The following is an 18,485-nucleotide window of genomic DNA, read 5'->3' on the forward strand; positions in this document are numbered from 1 at the left end:
ATGTCTAATAAGGAGCAGCGATTTCATGATCTAAATAAATATTTTATTATTACTTTTCATGGGACAAGCAATAAAATTTGCTTCAAATCACTTGAAAAAAACTAGACAGCCAAAATGCCTCTTACATTCCCCACCCTGATAACCTACTGCAGCAGAAAACCAGCTTCTGTAACATTATTTTCTTCCTGAGTTTTTCTGTGCTTCCTTTGCAGTGGTTGGTTGATCAGCACGCCTGACCGCATCATGAAAAATTGAACCCTTTTTAGATTTTTATGGAATTGTAGAGCGTGGTATAGTTAGCGGCTAATTATTAATACAGCAATAGTGCAGCGTGGGATGTACAGCCGAAGGGTGATGCTGCTGTATTGAATTTGGGTTGAAATTGTTCCTGGTCAAATCAGTTAACCCTCCCAATTCTTCACCTTTTTATGAAATTATATTTACCAACAAAAAAAACCCATAAATTCGTTTTTCTTTTTCAGTCAGGAATTGGATAAATTACTTTATATTAAGGATAATTTAGTGTTTTAGTGTGTTTTTGAGGCCTAATTTGAGTAGTATTAGCTAAAATATTAAAGTATTTAATCTAACACAATATGTCTCTCTCATTTGCAGCTTTTCAGAGAAGTCAGAATAATGAAGATCTTAAATCATCCCAACATCGGTAAGTGGGTCTTTCACAGAACTTCAGCACGAAGGCATTACGCTGAAATGGCTCGGAATGTGATATGTTTGTGTCCACATGGAAAAAGTAAAAAATATAATCATTGCTCAAAGCACTCTCCCTGGTCTTAACTTACTAAGGTGACACTGCTGGGTTGATTTTTGGCAACTTTGTGGTTTTTCCAATTAAAACACACATACCATCTTTCATGTTATATTAATGATTAATGTAGTTTGTCATAATAATCCATTTTTCAATATAGTCAATACAAAAAATGGTATTAAAAATATTTTTTGTTTTTTAAAGTTTTTTTATGTACTTAATGTAACCCACGTGACTGCCGCAGCTGAATCCCATTTACCTCTACGTGACTCTCAGCGCTGCTCATTGTGTCTGTGGTCTGTTGTTCACTAAAACAACTTATACCTTCACACCTATGACTGCATTCAAATTGTTACTCAACGGTCAGCACCACCCACCTTACCAGGGTATTGACTCCAGCGGTCCCCCCAGGTGATGCAGTGATAGTTTTTAACATTTAAAAATATTCCATTAAAATTCATTTTTCATTTCTGTCTGCTCGCCCCATAATTTCCTCTGCAGGAAATATGATTAGAATAAGCAGGGTGATGGAAAGACAGTGCTTCCCCTCCTCCTATCTTTGTTTACTGTCCCACCTTTTCTATATTTAGCAGGACAACTCCCAGCTGTTCACTACACAGCCTTTAATCAGCAAGCAGGAGCATTAAAAGACATAAGAGTTTATTGCACTGTACTTATTGAGGTTGGATTTGTTTCATCACGCAATGCTTACATTAGCACCACACACACACAAGGGCCCATGTAACATCTTTATTATTCCGCATTGCTCCTCTTCGTGTCCATGAATTCATTTATTTTGCTGTGGAGCTGCTCCCTCCCTGTTTTTCAATATATTTGAATTCATAATTTGTTTTCTGTCTCTTTCCTTTGTGCAGTTAAGCTGTTTGAGGTGATTGAGACTGAGAGGACGCTCTACCTTGTGATGGAGTATGCCAGTGGAGGTGAGATGAAATCTTTACATGTCATGTTGCCTAAAACACCTTCCAGTTCCGCTCAGTCTGCTACATTTTGCCAGTGTTTTCTCAGACAGATGGATGACATGAAGTTCCTCTAGTTTTAACCCAACAGCATGGAGGAATACTCTTCAAGGTTGAAAAGTGTGTTCTTGTTTTTTTTTTTTCTCTCTGGACTAAAAATGTGTTGTAATTGCTTCTGCATCGCACCAAGAAGTCAAATTCCTTAGGGTGTTCTCACACCAGGAAAGTCCTGTGGTCCGCTTCTTTGGACCGGACCAAAAGCAAACTTTATTTTTTTCATTTGGTGCGGTTTGTTTTCACATTGTACTTTTTGCAAGTGAACTATGACTTGTAAACAAAGCCACGCGGGTGACGATCATTGTTCCCATTGGACAGAAATGACTGGGGCGGGACAGAGCACAGACGGACATTTAGGAAAACAGCTGTAGATGTGCTGCCTGCAGCACCTCTGTTCTGCATATTTGTGCCGTTATTACAGCTGCAATATTATTGTGAGTGGAGAGCAGCTCATTCAACACAGATTTTGAGATGTTCTGTTTATAATTTTGGAACAGCGTTGGAAAATGCGTGCTGAACGCCGACGTTCTCTACGTGCAAATTCTGTTTGCACAAACGCATGTTAAATTTAAGAAAAACAAAATGTAAGCAAGAATATGAAAAATGCAGTTTACATGCAGAGTTCTACACTGTAAACTCTGATATATAATTTATTGACAGTAAATATTAGAGATGTGTATAGTAATAGTTAATATATCTTGACCAAAGTCCGCAGCCCAATAGTTGAAACTTGGGCTGGGTTGTAAGACAAGACAAATCTGATATTTTTCTTTTTTTCTGTACGATTCACAATTTTCCATTGTTTTGCTCTGTTAGTGTTTAGGTGTTTTAAATTTTTAGGTATCAGCAATTAATCTGTATTCATTATGGTAATACAACGGCTCAAACTCCTCTGTGCCTGCAGTGGGGAAGAGTAAGGTGTCGAATTGTTTAAAGCTTCTCTGAAAGGTCAACATTCGTTTTTTCAAAGTCGGAGCCTTTTTTGTTTGTTGAATCAAATTAGTCGGTCAGCTTGTAGCATTAAAGCTATTACCTGTAAATCATAAATGGCAGTTTTTTCTTTGAAATTCAAGATTAGCCTTCAGGAACTTGTTTTGCCATAGCTACAGACACCATGAAGTGAGTCCAGAATGTAATATTTTCATCTAGCATCTTAAATTACCACATGACGATTGTAGTTTCAGATTTCTTTCCAGCTCATACAGTATTCCCAGTTCTAACGGGGTATTACACTTTGCTTGCTTACTTGCCAACTTTGTTTTGTCCTTGAATCTCCTCCCCTTGTTGAGCTCTCAGCTGGCCTGCTTTTTGGGTGTTAGCTAGCTCACTGTGTTTTTGACTCCTGAGTCAGAGCTCACAGATGACTAAGCTTTCAAGCATAAAAACATACACAGTGATTGCCTCTGCAGGTCATCTCTGGACGAGTCGGGGGGCTTAATTCATGTTTTGAGGATCCAGAAGGGCAGCTTTTTGCAGGTTTTGTTGCTAGCTGCTTTTTTTTTTTTTTTTTACCTTTTTATGAGCTTTCACTGATCTTCACTCACATGCAAACCAGTGCAGCTGATTTAGAAAACTGGCATCTGTAGTTTTGCAGTGGGCCGGCGCTGTGTAGATGTGTCAACCAGGGGAGCGTCTGCTTCTAGAACTCTGCAGCAGCTTTGTGCCTTCAGGAGGGGCTCAGTTTGTAGGATGCATCAGTTAGCTTACGTCAATATGCTCAAGAAATGCCCTCAAAGTATGCACATGGGGGGCGCAGCACGCCAGCTGCATAAAATGTTATTTTTATCCGCTGAGCTTTGTAAGTAATGATTCACTTTATTTCAGCACATCAGTCCCTGCATCAGGTTCCAACTTTTCCTTCGTTGCTATGAGGCCCTTCCTGATTCCTTGTTTCTGTTTGCAGGTGAGGTGTTCGACTACCTGGTTGCACATGGAAGAATGAAGGAAAAAGAGGCCAGAGCTAAATTTAGACAGGTACCTAACTTTCTCCCCCCTGCAGTGTTCTGGTTTCACACCTCTGCTCCTGACTCCGTCTCAGACAGTACCCTGTTCTGCGGCCTTTCTCAGAGGACAGCCGTGTCTCAGTTGTCCAAAGACTGAACAGAGATGTTTAAACAGTTCTCCTTACCCATAACAGACACAGCTCAGCAAAGAGAAGAAACTGGCCCAATGCCTAACTATGTAAGCCTATTGAGAACTCCCAATCCTTCTGTAGTGAACTGTTTATGCAACCTGGAAACACATTTAATAAGGTTTGCCTTTTGCAGATATTTTTACAAATACTCAAAGAATTTGGCACAAAGTTCTAAAAAAGAAAGATCTCTGTCTGTTAACAGCTGTTAACATGATGACATAAAAGTAGAAATCCTGTATCTCAGTAATGTAGTTGCAGTGCCTTGTAACTTTCCCCATTTTGTCACATTACAGCCCAAACTTCAGTGTTTTTTACAATGTTTTTTCATTTCATTTTTTTTTTTACTAATTATAAATCTGAAACGTTTTTCTTCTACTTGTATTCAGTCCTCTTTACTTTGATGTCCAAAAATTTAATTTAGCAGAGCTTATTGCCTTCACAAGTCCCCCAATTAGCAAATAAGGTCCGCCTCAGAGGTCTGTTATAGAACTAATAAACAAACCGCACCAAGAAACACAGCAGGTCAGGGGTAAAGATATGGAGAAGTGTTGAGTTAGGTTATAAAACAGTATTCTGGGCTTTGAACATATCACAGAGCACTGTTCAACCACTTTGGACATAATCCTGAAAACATCATCCCCACTGTGAAGCATGGTAGTGGCAGCATCATCCTGTGGGAATGCATTAGGCATTGTAAATGAAAGCCATAAAGAGCCTTTTTTAAGGTTTGCCAATCCATGCAAGTGCCAGAGCAAACATGTAGAAGTGGCTTGTAGATCAGCTGATCAGAGTTGATGGGAAGATGGATGGAGCTTAATATAGGAAAATGTTGGAAGAAAGCCTGCTAGAGGGTGAAAAAGACTTGAGACTGGAGGAGGACAATTACTGTCTTCATAGATGCTCCCCATTCAATGTGACTAAACTTTTGGTTCTTTGTAAGGAAGACTGTATAAAAAAAATTATTCTGTGGCTGTGTAAAGCTGGTAGCGACATACCCCTTTTAGCATCTTGCAGTCTGCTTTCATGGTGACCTTGCTTTCACAGCCACACCTAGGCACATTTGGTAGTTTGTTTTTGTATCCTGCTCTTGTAGACTATTTTTCGTAGAGTGGAAGATCTGATTTCATACTTAAATGAAACCTCTTTATATTCCCTACCAAACTCCTAAACTGTTACAGTCTTCTTGCTTAAGGCTGTAGACACAAATGCATGGCACATTTAGATTTTTATTTGTTAGAAATTTGAAAAACCTTGCATCATTTTCCTTTCACTTTCAATCAAGCACTATTTTCTGCTGGTCTATCACATGAAAACCCAATAAAATACATTGAGGTTTGTCATTGTAATGTGACAAAAAAGAAAAGGTTCCAGGGATCTGAAATAGTTTGCAAGGCACAGTACTTGGCCTTTGAGAGTGAGCCACGGCTTGTAGGAAAATGTGATTTCTCACCTCTCTTGTGTCTTTAGCTCCACCTTCACTGTGTATTATCTTTCCTGTTGGCGTCAACCACATCGCTCTCTCTACCACATCCTTTATCACAGTCTGACAACATGCGGACATTGTGCTGAACTCTGCTCATCCTCCCCCTGTACAGATTGTTTCAGCGGTGCAGTACTGCCACCAGAAGCACATTGTCCACAGAGATCTCAAGGTGAGTTCAGAAAGGTCACGCTGGTAAACATCAGTGACTTCATGAAAAACCGATTACAAACACACGAAGCAGCAAGTTTTCTCAGATCTGAATAAAAAGTTAAAATGTTATATTCTGGAAATCTGCAGTGGATCTTAACAGATCAGATTGACAATCCTGGTTATTCGAAATAAACAATAAGAAGGTGAGTTTCAACAGTAGCAGAGCTTAGAAATAGTCCAGTGCCCCCACCATAAAGACTAATTATGTCTGACTCATTTTGTAGAAAAGGTCGGGGTGTAGAGAGCAGACGTCATGCCGGCGTGTTCAGTTTTATAACTCAAACACACTACGCCTTCATACCAAAAAGCTGCATGCTGGCAAGACTAGTCTCCATCCTCACTCCAGTTTTTGAATTGGATCACTGCGCTTCAGCCGGTGTTGGGGAGTGTCTGTAAACACACGTCGGCAGTTCTGGACCTCTTCACGTATTTACTGGTACATCTGCTGCTGTGGTGCTTTACTGCCATGCCTCTGCCTTTGTGCTTTCCCTGTATAAATATTAATGTTTTGGTATTTTAAAACTGTGCAACAGGGAATGTGATTCAGCCAAGAGAAGCCGAGCATATCTGCTCTGCTGATTGGCTTCCTCTGTGGAGCGTCATCAATGATCCATGAAGAGGCTGATGAGAGAGGAGTTCAGTGCTCTGTCCTTTGCCTGCTCTATATATGCAGAGAATACAGCTGTGGAATAAAATTAGGACACATTCAGTTCGTTTAAAAGAAATGTTTACATACTGATCTCTACTCTTAATTTATCTGTGGAAAAGAAATAAAGTTGACCTATAATTAACATTGTTACCTGGAATTTACCTTTTTTTTTTACTCATTAAACAAAAGATAAACAAAATGTGTATTCTAACTCTGGATAAAGTTAGGACACCCCAGCCCCTAATAGTGTTTTCCTGTTTGGTAGAAATAACGTCAGTGAGACGTTTCTCTAGCCTTCCACTAGTCTCTGCCATCAGCCTTTGCAGGGTTTTTGCATGTACAACCTGTTTTAAGTCACTCCACAGCATCTCATCGAGTCCTGGACTTTCAATGCATCCAGGATTTTCCATTTCGTTATTCTTTGCCATTTCTTGTCAGATTTACTATTATGTTTTGGGTCATTGTCATGTTGCAGGATCCATTCTTCTTGGGTTTAATTTGTTCTACAGATGGCCTCACATTTTTCTGAAGTGTCCATCTACTATTCTATGATGGTCAGTTGGCCTGTCCTGCTGCATCAAAGTACCCTCAAACCATGGCACTCCCAGCCCTATGCTTTACATTTGCCATGAGGCTCTTTTCCTAGAATGCTGTATTTGATTTATGTCCTCTGTTCTTGTATCCAATAATTCAAGTTTAAATGAATATGTACTTAGAACCTTATTCCAGACGTCCTGGTCTTTGTCTGCGTGCTATCTGGCAATCTTTAGTCTGGCCTTGATGGCTTTCTTGGAGTGTAAAGGTTTACCCACTTGCACACATACCATGAAAAGCAGAACCTGTGCAATCTCCTACTAACAGAAGGAAGAGCCTGCTGCAGGTCCCATAATGACATTTTAAGGTATTTGGAAACTTTTGTTTAGCATCTTGCAGTCTGCTTTCATGGTGAACTTGCCTTGACAGCTACACCTAGGCACCTGGTAGTTTTTCTTTTATATCCTCCTCTTGTAGGCTATTTTATGTACAGTGGAAGGGTTGATTTCAGATTCAATGGAAACCTCTATATATTCCTTACCAGACACCTAAATTGATACAACCTTCTTTCTGAAGGCCATAGACATTTCTTTCAATAAAGTCTCTCTTTGGCAGTCATGACCACAGCAAAGCACATATTTATGGTTTATGTAAGGCAGACCTCTTTACAATTGCTTATGTAATGATGATCTCATCATAGGAACCTGATTTTATATGGGCAAATTTAGCCATTTAAAATGTCCCTATATGTTAAGATAAACAAATGCCATCTTGGGGTGTTCTGATTTTGTCTCGACTGCATGTGCTCAGTGAATGGAAGATCCAGCGTGTGGAAGCTTGAACTACCTACAAAATCAGTCTCTTTGGCTTATTGGCCATTATATCTTATTGCTTTAACATTGATGATCATACTTCTTATCAGTGTATTGGTTAAATGTTTTGGGTGGGTACGTTTTTTATGTAGAGGTCCAGCAATTAGAATTTTGTGACCCATCTCCAGGTTTTGTAACGCTCTGACCTGCCAATAAAGCTTTTTATCAATTTCAATTTGAGAATTTAAATTAACACCATACAAAATATCCCTTTTTTGATTTATGAAATTATTTGCTGCTCAGTGTTGAATAATTATCTGCAACCCTTCGGTGATAAATTAAATTAATTAATTATAGCTGCATTTTTATCTAGACACCACAGAACTTAGGTTCTGGTGAGAAACAGACAGTGGGTTGCTCCTGGGTTATGGGACCAGGACACTGCAATATTATGGAGGGTACAACTTGGATAATATTATGCTTCTGAATCTGCTAACAGCAGGTTAGTTGTCTTTTTGACTGTTTATAAGTGACACTTTTCTGCTGTAGGTTGAGAATGCAGTCAGAGATTAAAAGAGAGGGAAATCATTCACTGACTTATTACTGATCAGAAAGCTTCGTAATTTATTTGTGGAAACTATAATTATAACTGATGTTCTCTCAGCAGTGTAGTTATATTCTTTTCAGTAACCCAACCGCAACCTGAGTTTGGGATCTATCTCCATAGGCTGAAAGGAAATTGGGTTGATGAAGTGAAAGTGGCAAACCTAAAACGGCTTTTGGTTGTCGCCTTCCTTGTCTGAAATCAAGACAAGTGGTGGAAGCAGTACTACTGATCACAGGAACAATCCTGTTTTACTTTGGGTGCATGCTCAACACACAGTTGTTGAAGAAACAAGTTAAACTTAGTCAGTTAAAGGGTCGGCCATGAATAGTACAGCAAGTACGAGGAATATGTCTGTGTGTGATAATCAAAATGGGCACAAAGGAAAACATTATGTTCTACTGTAAAGTAGCCGAAAAATACAGCTTAATATAATTTGCAATCAAAAACAAATAGATTTACTGTAACTGCTAATATCTTACCAGAACTTACAGCAGCACCGCCTGGAATAAGACTGGTTGAAAGCTCAAAAGGTTCAAACAGAGCAGCTTTGCTGCACTCTGTTCAGTTTTATTGTTATCTGCTGAAGTCTGTTCCTATTTTGTATTCTACAAAGTCATTTATGAAGCACCCAAAACTCCCAAAGTGCCAAATGATGGAGTGGGGTGACCTGTACCCGCAGAAATCTAGCTCTCTCTCTTCAAGCATCCTGATTGAACAGCCGAAATGTCTCTGCAGTAAATACAGTTTCCTTTTTAATAGCGTCTTCCATCCCTTCTTCTGACTTCATTTTTAAGAACCTCACTGATGCTGGTTATAGCTTTGAGTCAGCTTTGATTGAAAACAGTCTGCACCAAAGAGTGATGTTATTAGCATGACCTGGTAGGGCTGACATATGGTGTATTTTCTTGGTGCATGTTGAGTTTTAATAATGAGCGAGGTGATCAGCACTCTGTTGGATTTGCTTATGAAGAAACAAATTACAGAAGAACTGGTCACTATTTATAGAAAAATTGATCAACAAGTTAGGTTTGTCTTTTACATTGAAAATGGTAATCACTTTACTTTGATTTTGAATGCCCATAAGCAGATGTCTGAAAAAATATTTTTTACAAAAAGATGTAGAATATCTAATAAGTATTTCACTTTAATCTTGTTTAAAGGCAGAGAACCTGCTGCTAGATGCAGACATGAACATAAAGATTGCTGATTTTGGCTTCAGCAACGAGTTCACTTTGGGCAACAAGCTGGATACGTTCTGCGGCTCTCCACCATATGCAGCACCGGAGCTTTTCCAGGGAAAGAAGTACGATGGACCGGAGGTGGACGTCTGGAGTCTGGGGGTCATCCTCTACACATTGGTCAGTGGCTCCCTGCCCTTTGATGGACAAAACCTCAAGGTAGGATTATAGTGTGTATGCTTGACATAATGCTGCAGTCACAGTCTTCATAGTCACAATTTCTTAGTTAGGTTCCAATGACTTGCTGACTTTTTCTAATCTAGTTCTGTTAGGATTATATATCCCTTTCTTCATTATAGCCATCTGTTTACTCTGTATTGGATAAGAATTGTACCATTAATCATATCCTGGATTTTAGCCTTTCTCTACTGATGACATCAGTTTTTGAGACTTTATAATGGAGTCTGCTGCAGTATTGTAACCACATCAGGGCAGGGCAGGGTTCTGACTGTTGTAAAGTCAGGATTCAAAGGTAAATGTCTAAAAATGCATTTCCCTTTTAGGTTCTAATACTTTGTATGTCTTTTTGTAAGAAGCAGCTAATTCCTCAGTGGAGATCAGGGCAACTTTGGAGTTTTTATTCTCAAAAGCTCACATTTTTTCAACTTTCCCAGGCCTATTGTTTATGATAGAATCATTTCCGCACCTAAATTTGTCAAATTCATGCAAATATCTTGTTTGAGAGTGCAATGCCTCATACTATTGGGAATGTCTGGAAGCACATGCACACCTAGGAATGTCTGTGATTTGCCGCAATGACAAATTACTGCGTTGGGAGTAATTCCTTCTTCAGCTTTAAGCAGTGGTTTTACTCTGAACGTTTTTCCTAGTTGTGTTATCAGTATAGGCTACTGTTTATCATCAAACCATAGATTGATTACAAATAACATGGCAACAGTATGTGGAAGGAGCTGAAAGTCTCACTTTAACAACCCTGCAGTAATATATCTGTTAGAACATTTTAGGGATGTCTGTCAGGGCTTACAAGCTCGGAAATTGTTTCTACAATTAGTTTTCTCACATCTACCTGTTGTTTGGCCCTAAAGAGCAACTTCAAGCTTATTCTGACCAAGCAGTGGTTTGAAGTCAGAATTCTGATGTTCTCAGACAGAAAAAAACAAGCCACAGATACCGCTAATTTTTCAGGCTAAGCATCCAGGAGAAATATTAAGAGTTTAATTGTTGATTATAGTTTTCCGATCCATGGACATCCATTGACCCCCACCATGCACCCACACCCTCAGTCTACCAAACTCCTGCCACCGTGTACCCCAGCCCATCCACCAAGCCAGGGACACCCAGAAGGCACTCCCCCATCCAAAGCAAATCCAGATCCCCGAGCCCGACCAGAAGCAGCGGGCCGAGCAAGAGAGCCCAGCTTTCCAAAGCCTAGCCTTACCCCAGCTGCCGTTTAACCACTGCAACACCAACCCGCACACCTCCACCCCTCACAGCAGCCATGTGTTAACAGCACCAAGGACAACGCCACCCATGGTGCCAACACCCCCACTCCCCCCTGACTCTGACGTCGAGGCAGCAAGATCCATACCCACTGAGAGATGTATTTAATTATTGGAGACCAGATTGATTTGAAGTCATTCTGTTGGTTTTCATACAAGCAGATATTCTTTCTAAAGAAACATAATCTGAGAAGATTTGAAAATATATTTAAACTCTGTTTATATCTTCCTAAGTGTTGCTACCTTTGCGATGCTTAAAACTTCAAGAAGCATGTGGGATTAATTTCTTTCCATATCAACTTTTACCAAGCAGGCAGAGTGGTGGGCAGATTGGCAGGGTGTACTTTAGGCATAAGTCATCCAAAAGTGATGGAAAACGTGGGCAGTACCAGTGTGCATGTAGATAATCGTCAGGTAAATCTCCCATGCAGTTTGGATGTGTTAGTTTAGGAAAACCTATTCAGAATATCCTTTTCTCTGTATAGTGTGTACTATAAGCTCCTGATTTGTATTTTGGCTCTTTTTAAATGCATTTGTGCAAATGTTTGTCCAGTAGCTCAAATGTATGCCAATAAGTACATTTTTATTTTTATTAATGCCATATGAGCCTACTAAAATTTGAAATGACAGATCATCCCCATCAAACATGGCTTGTAAGTGATTTACCCCTTTACTGTTCAATGTAGGAAAGTTAGGAGCCCTCTATTTTGCAGGATCTCTGGGTTCTTCCAAATAGGTGTTTGCCTGCATGGGAGAATTGAAGACCTATTGATTTTGTGATGTTCCCACCAGGCTTATATAAGTTTTTTTTTTTTACTTATGCACAGAGGTTTATTTGTCCATAAAAAAATAAAAATGATGTGCTAGAGTTTAATGTTTAGAACAAGTATGGGGCGGGTTACCTGGATCATAGAGAAGATACAATTTATTTTAGAAAAGATCATCATTCTGACTGCTGACACTCCACGACATTCAAGAACCTCCGTCTTTCAGTCATGGGAATGTGTGGGATCATCTTCTACTCTTAATTTATGGGGTGTCATTCAATTGTTTCAGCCTGTTGGAAGTATTGATGCCAAGTACCTGATGTTTCCAATCTGTAAAAGGGATGGCTGGACTGAGATGAATGTTGGAGGATAGTTAGGGCTTTTGATTTGTTCCTAGTATTATAGTAGTTTAAAGTTGTTCGTCGAGTAAGAACAACACATCGTCAGTTAAATTGGACGTTTATTTTAATGAACATTTTTGTTTTGGGGAATTGCAGCTGCCAGGGGTTCAATTAAAATAGCAAATAGTTATTGGGTGAGTGGACCACCCTCCCTGGTGCCTCATTTAAGATTAAAGCTCTGAGAAATCCAATCATTTTTTCACACAGGCATTAGTTGAGCAACACAATATTCTGGTTAATATGAAAATCCAAGTCCATATTTGCCTGGAGTATCAAATACAAATTTCCAATTCACCCTCTAAAATTCCTTTCCTGCATCTAAGAAATCAGTTAAACTGGTTTTGTTTTGGATGTTGCAGTAGATTAGATTGAGTCTGCTTGTTTTATTTATAGCATACCTATTTTTAATAAGTCCAGTGAGGTCTGGTTGCATAATACAAGGAGCTCTTTTTTTCAAGTGCTACATGGATTTTAGGATCTTTTTAACATCCTCCATTTATTCTCTGCAGGAGTTGCGCGAACGTGTTCTAAGAGGAAAGTATCGCATTCCCTTCTACATGTCCACGGACTGCGAGAACCTCCTGAAACGCTTCCTGGTCCTCAGCCCGGCCAAGCGTGGTACTCTCGAGGTGAGGGAGGACGCAGACAATGTAAATATACAACTTTAGTTCTTAATCCTCTCTCTGCAGCACGCTGGAGAATGCCATCTTCACCCCCCTCCCCCTCTCCTTCCTGCCCATGCATCATCTCCTCTAACGCCCACAGTGTCCTGTTTTCTGTGCGTATCTGGCCCACACTCCTCCTCCTCCTTTTTGATGTTGTAACTATGAATAATACATTTCAGTTATTTTTCTGGTTGTACAAATGTGTTCTGTAAAGCCAGCATATACAATCATAAAGTGAATTAGCTTTATATATTATCAACGAATGTAAGAATGACTTCTTACAGTTATTGAACAGGGAATTCTTCCTCAATAAGAAGGTTTTTAACGCTGTTACTGTTGCTTGAAAAGATGAAAATGCCTAGTGGCTTATTTCCTAAAACTGTAACAGAATTTGGTTTCTGATGTCTTTTAAAGCCTAGCAGTTTGTAAAGATGTTGTGCTACGTAAACACATTTAGAGTATATTGTTATATTGTTACAATTGGGACAGTTTACATGGTACAATTATAACTTAATGCATATTGTTGTTACTACACTGAAAAGTATTCTCCTTAAATAGAATAAGAAATAACTACAGCAGGAAATAGTGATATATGGAGCATGACATTTTAATTTTTAGTTTTGAAAAAAAGAACTAAAATTATGCCATCAAACTCATTTTGGTTATTTGGAGCTCATTATCTTTTGTGCATTGAAGTTAAATCCTACATTTGTGTATGATGTTTTTAATTTCTTAAAATGGAAAAGCAGCTTTCCAAAACAGTGTCGAAGAATGCATAAGGCCATATAGTTCTGAAAGTAAAAGCATGTGATATTTGATGTTATAACAGATGAAAGCGTGAATCCAAGTCTTTGGTAAAAAATGAATAAAAACTTGGAAACAAGCTCATATCTTCACTGATACAAAACATCCTAAAGGTTCAAACACTAACTACATAATTATTGTAAAGGTTTCAGTTTTAGACTTGTTTTCTGCATACAAAGTTAAAAAAACTGATTCTTTCTGGGTTTCTCGTTCATATTAACATCCTTTTGTTTTGTTTTCTCAGATTTCATTAAAGAGCTGTTTAGATTTCAATTTTAGGTTCTTGAAGGATTTTACCGAGCTGACTATAAAACAACGAAAGCCTACGTTTCTGGCTTCATTGTGGATGTTAACAGCCTGTCTGTTTTTAGATGTGACCCCATTGACCTGAACTGTGACAGTTACATCAGAGGCTGAACAGTGATAATTAGTTTGGATCAGACCTTATCAAAACCCCAGAGAGCAATCGATTAGCTGCAAATTAAAAGTAGCACTGCTTCCAAATGGGATGCAGCCGAGTTCAATATGGATGTTAACTTTGACTTGACTTTGATTTGACTTTAACTTTAACTGATCTCATCTCAATGTGACTGGTGGCACATGCAGTCTGTATCCCTGCAACACATCCAATGCTTGTAATAAAATGTAAAATGCATACAAATAATTATTTAAGAAACATGAAGGTATTTATATGTACAGTTACAATATCAACCTGTTTGAATTGTATGTGAATACCCATTTTGACTTTATAAATGTGGTATGACTCAGACTCCAACTGTATGCCTTCAATTTTTAGCAAATCATGAAGGATCGATGGATCAACGCGGGATACGAAGAGGATGAGCTGAAACCTTACACTGAACCAGAACTGGACATCACAGATCAGAAGAGAATAGGTAACCAGCATCAAAAGACAAATTCTCAACAAGCTGCTGAAGCGGTCCTCAGAATTGCTCAGATGTACTTTAAAGGGACACGTAAAATCTCATTGCCTCTTGTTTCTGTCCAGCATGAAGATGTGGAAATGTGTTAAATGTTAGGAAAGACATAGCTCCATCGTGCAGAGCTGTCTCGTTATTTCAGTGCTGAAGAGCTTAAAGAGGAGGATGAGATGTGGCGATGAATAAATGAACATGAGCTGTGCTGCTGCATGCAGAGACCAACAGAAGCTTTCCCATTACATCCTGCATAGAAGCTGGAAATGGCAGGGGGAGCTCTTACATAACAGCAGCTGTGGTTGGCTGTAGGTAAACGTGTGTCGGTGTGAAGTCCCCATCACTCCAAGGAAGAAACTGAGTAAAAGTTGAGGAATATCTGAATTCTGAACATACTCCAGCTATTATAAGTAGAAATATTGGCTATTTTAGGTAGGGGTGAGGAACTATGCTAAAATATACATGTTTTATTCTTCTCTAACACTAAAATCACAAATGTGATTATATCACAGTTTCCCCTTATAAAAACATAGCCTGTAAGGAAAAAATATCATACAACAATTTAACACATATCTTCATCATAATAGGCTGTTTAGTTTTACCAACTTGTATGGAGTACATTCAGAATGTAAGACTTGTCTGTGTGTTCAGTAAAACTATCAACCACACTTTAATTTAAAAGGTCAACAACAACACTTGCGTAAAGTCCAAAGTATTTAAGGCAACTGGTCTCCTTGTTTTTAGAGATTTTTCCCCTCATGCAAAATGTTTCTTTAGTTCTGAACATGGAAACGACAGGTTTATAAGTTGTAGAACAATCACACTAATAGGTCCCCTGTGGTCACTAATGGGGCAATTAGAACAGGCGAGTTACAGGCCATACCCTCTAACCAGCTCAATGTACATGTCCCTAACAATCCCATGCGAGTTGTTTTGGTCAAGTGTCCCAAGATATGAATTACTGAAAAACTATCTTGGGAGACGAGACCGGGCTGCAGAGTAGGTGTTGGAAAGATGAAACCCGAAGCCACCTTCTCTGTTTAGTGTTGGTTTTTCATGTTCAACATTGATGGCTTCCTTCACTCATCTCTCAAGCCACTTGTCTTCCCTGTTCAAAATGTGCACATTGCTGTCTTCAAATGAGTGTCACTCAGGAATATAGTGGAAAACGTTGGCACATTCTTCAAGTTCTGTAATGATCTAGCAACAAGTGGAAAAGTGGTCCATTTTTGGCAGGGTTGAGCAATATAGCAAAGATATATTAGGATGTTTTAATTTAAAGCAAAATTATGATTACGTTAATATCCCAATTTCTCTATGCAAAAACTTAGCTATTCACAATCTAAATTTATAACCAAGTGATTATGCTCAGCATATGTTTTTAATTCAGCAGTTTATGTACTTCTTGCCAACTTGTGTCAAGCACATGTCACTTTTGACTCTTCAGCCAAACAGCAAAACTATATTTTAATTTAAAGGCAAAGAACAACAAAACTCAGGTAAAATCTATTCTTCCTACAGCCATGGAAAATAAAGCGGACAGGTCTGCACAAAATATATATATATTTAAAAACTTTATGATATCTTATGAGTTTTACATGAACCAAAGGACACTCCTTCAAAGCTACAGTTTCTGCAGAGTCTGGAAATAATACCTGAAGATTAAAATGATAGGGTGCTTTATGACTGTCATAGTGTTTCCTATGAGAAGCAGAACAAGTCGTAACTCTTGTTCCATCTGTGGTGGTTAAAAAGGAAAATCTCCAGCAGAACCTGGAAGGTGTGAGTGTTTAAACTGATGTTAGGAGGCACAACTAAGTTTCTGATCAAATCTACATAAAGCAACAAGGAACATTTATGCAAATGACCTAATGTCTAGGCCTGTGTCTGATTAAGCAAAAAACATCCTATTAACTAGTGGATTCATTCTACCTGTAAAAATTGTGTCCATACTTTATTCATATTGGATTTTTTTGAATAGTTTTCACAAGCTTCTTTTTTCTTGGAAGTCAGCAGCTTCGCAGTTCTACAGCTAAGCTGAACTGCGAAGCTGAGAAAGAAGCCAAAGTGTTCGAGGAGCTGGAGGGGGAAAGTGAGAAAAATGTGCTCGGGCTGAGCAAAATGGCAGATCCAGTTCTGCCTGGTTAGAGAAGCAGAACTTCTTTCTTCTCTTTGATACATGGGGATCCTGATGTTACTGAGACAAACATCACTGTTAGTTTCCAGGTGTAGCGCAGTTGAAGCATTTAACCCCAAAGAGTATTATTATAGTGTGTTTTTTAGCACCGGTGAATGCAAACAACAGCCTGCTCTGACAGAGGGAATATTGGCAGAACACCTGAACACATCCGTGGTCACGGTCCATGAAGTACTCATTCTGGCACCTTTTACTATGAGAAGCTACTGTGCCTTGCAAAAGCTTTCCCAACATGTTAAGTTTTCCAAATTTTGTCACAGAACAAATAAAAACTTGTACAATGCACTTTATTGTGTTTTATGTTTGCAGTTTGCGTTAACCCATTTAGGGGACACAACAAACATGTTCTGATCAGATGAGAGCAAAATAAAAATTTCTGGCATGCAAAATATTGTGTGCAGGAAATGTAGCACTGTATGTCATTCTGAATACACTGCCCCTATGATGAAACATGGTGGTGGCAGCATGGTGCTGTTTTCTTTAGCGGGCAAAGGGAAGCTAGTCAGGTGTGATGGGCAGCTGGATGGAGTTGAAAGACGGGGCAATCCTGGAAGAAAACCTGTTGGAGGCTGCAAACACCTGAGACTGGGGTGTGGGTTCACCTTATAGCATAGCCACCACCTTGCTACATACAACCAGAGCTGCAATGAGATGATTTAGATGAAACCATATTCATGTTAGAACTGGCCAGTCTGTTGAAGAATATGTGGTAAGATTTAAAAATGCTGTTCACATATACACTCCATCTAATCTGGCTGAACTTTTAACTATTTGGTAAATAAAGATGGACAAAAGGTTTTTGTAAAATAAAGTTTGAGGTTGTAGCTTAACTAAAAGTAAAAAAAAAAAAACTTTAAACAGTATAAATATATTTTTCCGAGGCATCGTCTGGCCTAATGGTTTCTTGATTGCAAACTGAAAGGGGCATTTCCTTCACTTCCAAACCCAGTCTCAAAACTTGGCTGTTAAGAAGACGAACTGTCGAAATCATTTCTCCTTTTGAACTGCTGCCAGCATCTGAGTCTGTCAGAATTTCTTTCAAATCATTTTCAGGGTTTGACCCAAATGTAACCAGGCAAGTTACGGAGATGAAGACATCTCTGACAAAGATAAGATATTTTGCTGCCTGATTAACTCGCCCAATTTAGCCCAAACCCCATAATCCTGGTTAACGAGTAATGTAATGCTGACGCTGGAGATTATTTATACCAGGGCACATGCCACAGCATGGTTATTATACAGAAAGTTGCTCGTTCCCAGCAAACCGATGGGAAGCAAAACATGGTTTAAATTTTTAGGCCTCAGATGTCCCTGGTGTATGAATGTTTAATGCTCCAGAGAATGTTTCCTGCTTTGTTTCCTGACATTTTCTGTGTTAAACCTACTTATTTTCTTTAAAGTATGGAAGAAACATGAGTCTGTTGTTTTTCTGCCAATTCTGGAAACATGAACATCCGCACACATCTTCTAATGTTTGGTCCAAGTCCACAAGTGCATTCAAATAAGATAGGGTGCAGATCTTTTTGTATCAATTTCCAATGGTTAAGTTACTTTTAGCTAACAATTGAAGTGCAACTATCTAAAGTATACCTCTTTAACCTTTGCACTGCGTTCTGCTCAGCTTAAATAAACACCTTGTTTTTTATGCAGATGTGATGGTGGGTATGGGCTATAACCTGGAGGAGATCCAGGACTCTCTGACCAAGATGAAGTATGATGAGATCACAGCCACCTATTTGTTGCTGGGCAGGAAAGCCTCTGAGGTACAAACACAGAGCCATATTTCTCT

General features: G+C 39.0%; 1 protein-coding gene and 1 long non-coding RNA gene across 29 annotated transcripts in view; both read left to right on the forward strand.

Annotated features, from left to right (window-relative positions):
- mark3a (MAP/microtubule affinity-regulating kinase 3a) overlaps positions 1-18,485 on the forward strand; it is a 58,779-nt gene that overhangs the window by 21,650 nt on the left and 18,644 nt on the right. For 19 of the 28 annotated variants that reach the window (XR_007042563.1, XM_047393146.1, XM_047393163.1 and 16 more), the window contains exons 4-11: positions 616-664; positions 1,642-1,707; positions 3,704-3,774; positions 5,530-5,586; positions 9,390-9,626; positions 12,605-12,745; positions 14,361-14,460; positions 18,347-18,459. Coding sequence is in view for 27 of the 28 variants with exons in the window: in XM_047393146.1 (XP_047249102.1) it covers positions 616-664; positions 1,642-1,707; positions 3,704-3,774; positions 5,530-5,586; positions 9,390-9,626; positions 12,605-12,745; positions 14,361-14,460; positions 18,347-18,459 (834 nt within the window). In the remaining variant the exon portion in view is untranslated. The remainder of the gene's footprint in view (positions 1-615; positions 665-1,641; positions 1,708-3,703; positions 3,775-5,529; positions 5,587-9,389; positions 9,627-12,604; positions 12,746-14,360; positions 14,461-18,346; positions 18,460-18,485) is intronic. The other 9 variants (XM_047393170.1, XM_047393144.1, XM_047393169.1 and 6 more) reach the window with 1 other exon arrangement.
- LOC124885013 lies at positions 5,646-6,418 on the forward strand. The gene is made up of 2 exons (XR_007042564.1): positions 5,646-6,063; positions 6,161-6,418. It is a non-coding gene; the product is annotated as an uncharacterized LOC124885013 (long non-coding RNA).

This window comes from Girardinichthys multiradiatus, chromosome 19 (genome assembly GCF_021462225.1).
Source record: "Girardinichthys multiradiatus isolate DD_20200921_A chromosome 19, DD_fGirMul_XY1, whole genome shotgun sequence".
NCBI lineage: Eukaryota > Metazoa > Chordata > Actinopteri > Cyprinodontiformes > Goodeidae > Girardinichthys > Girardinichthys multiradiatus.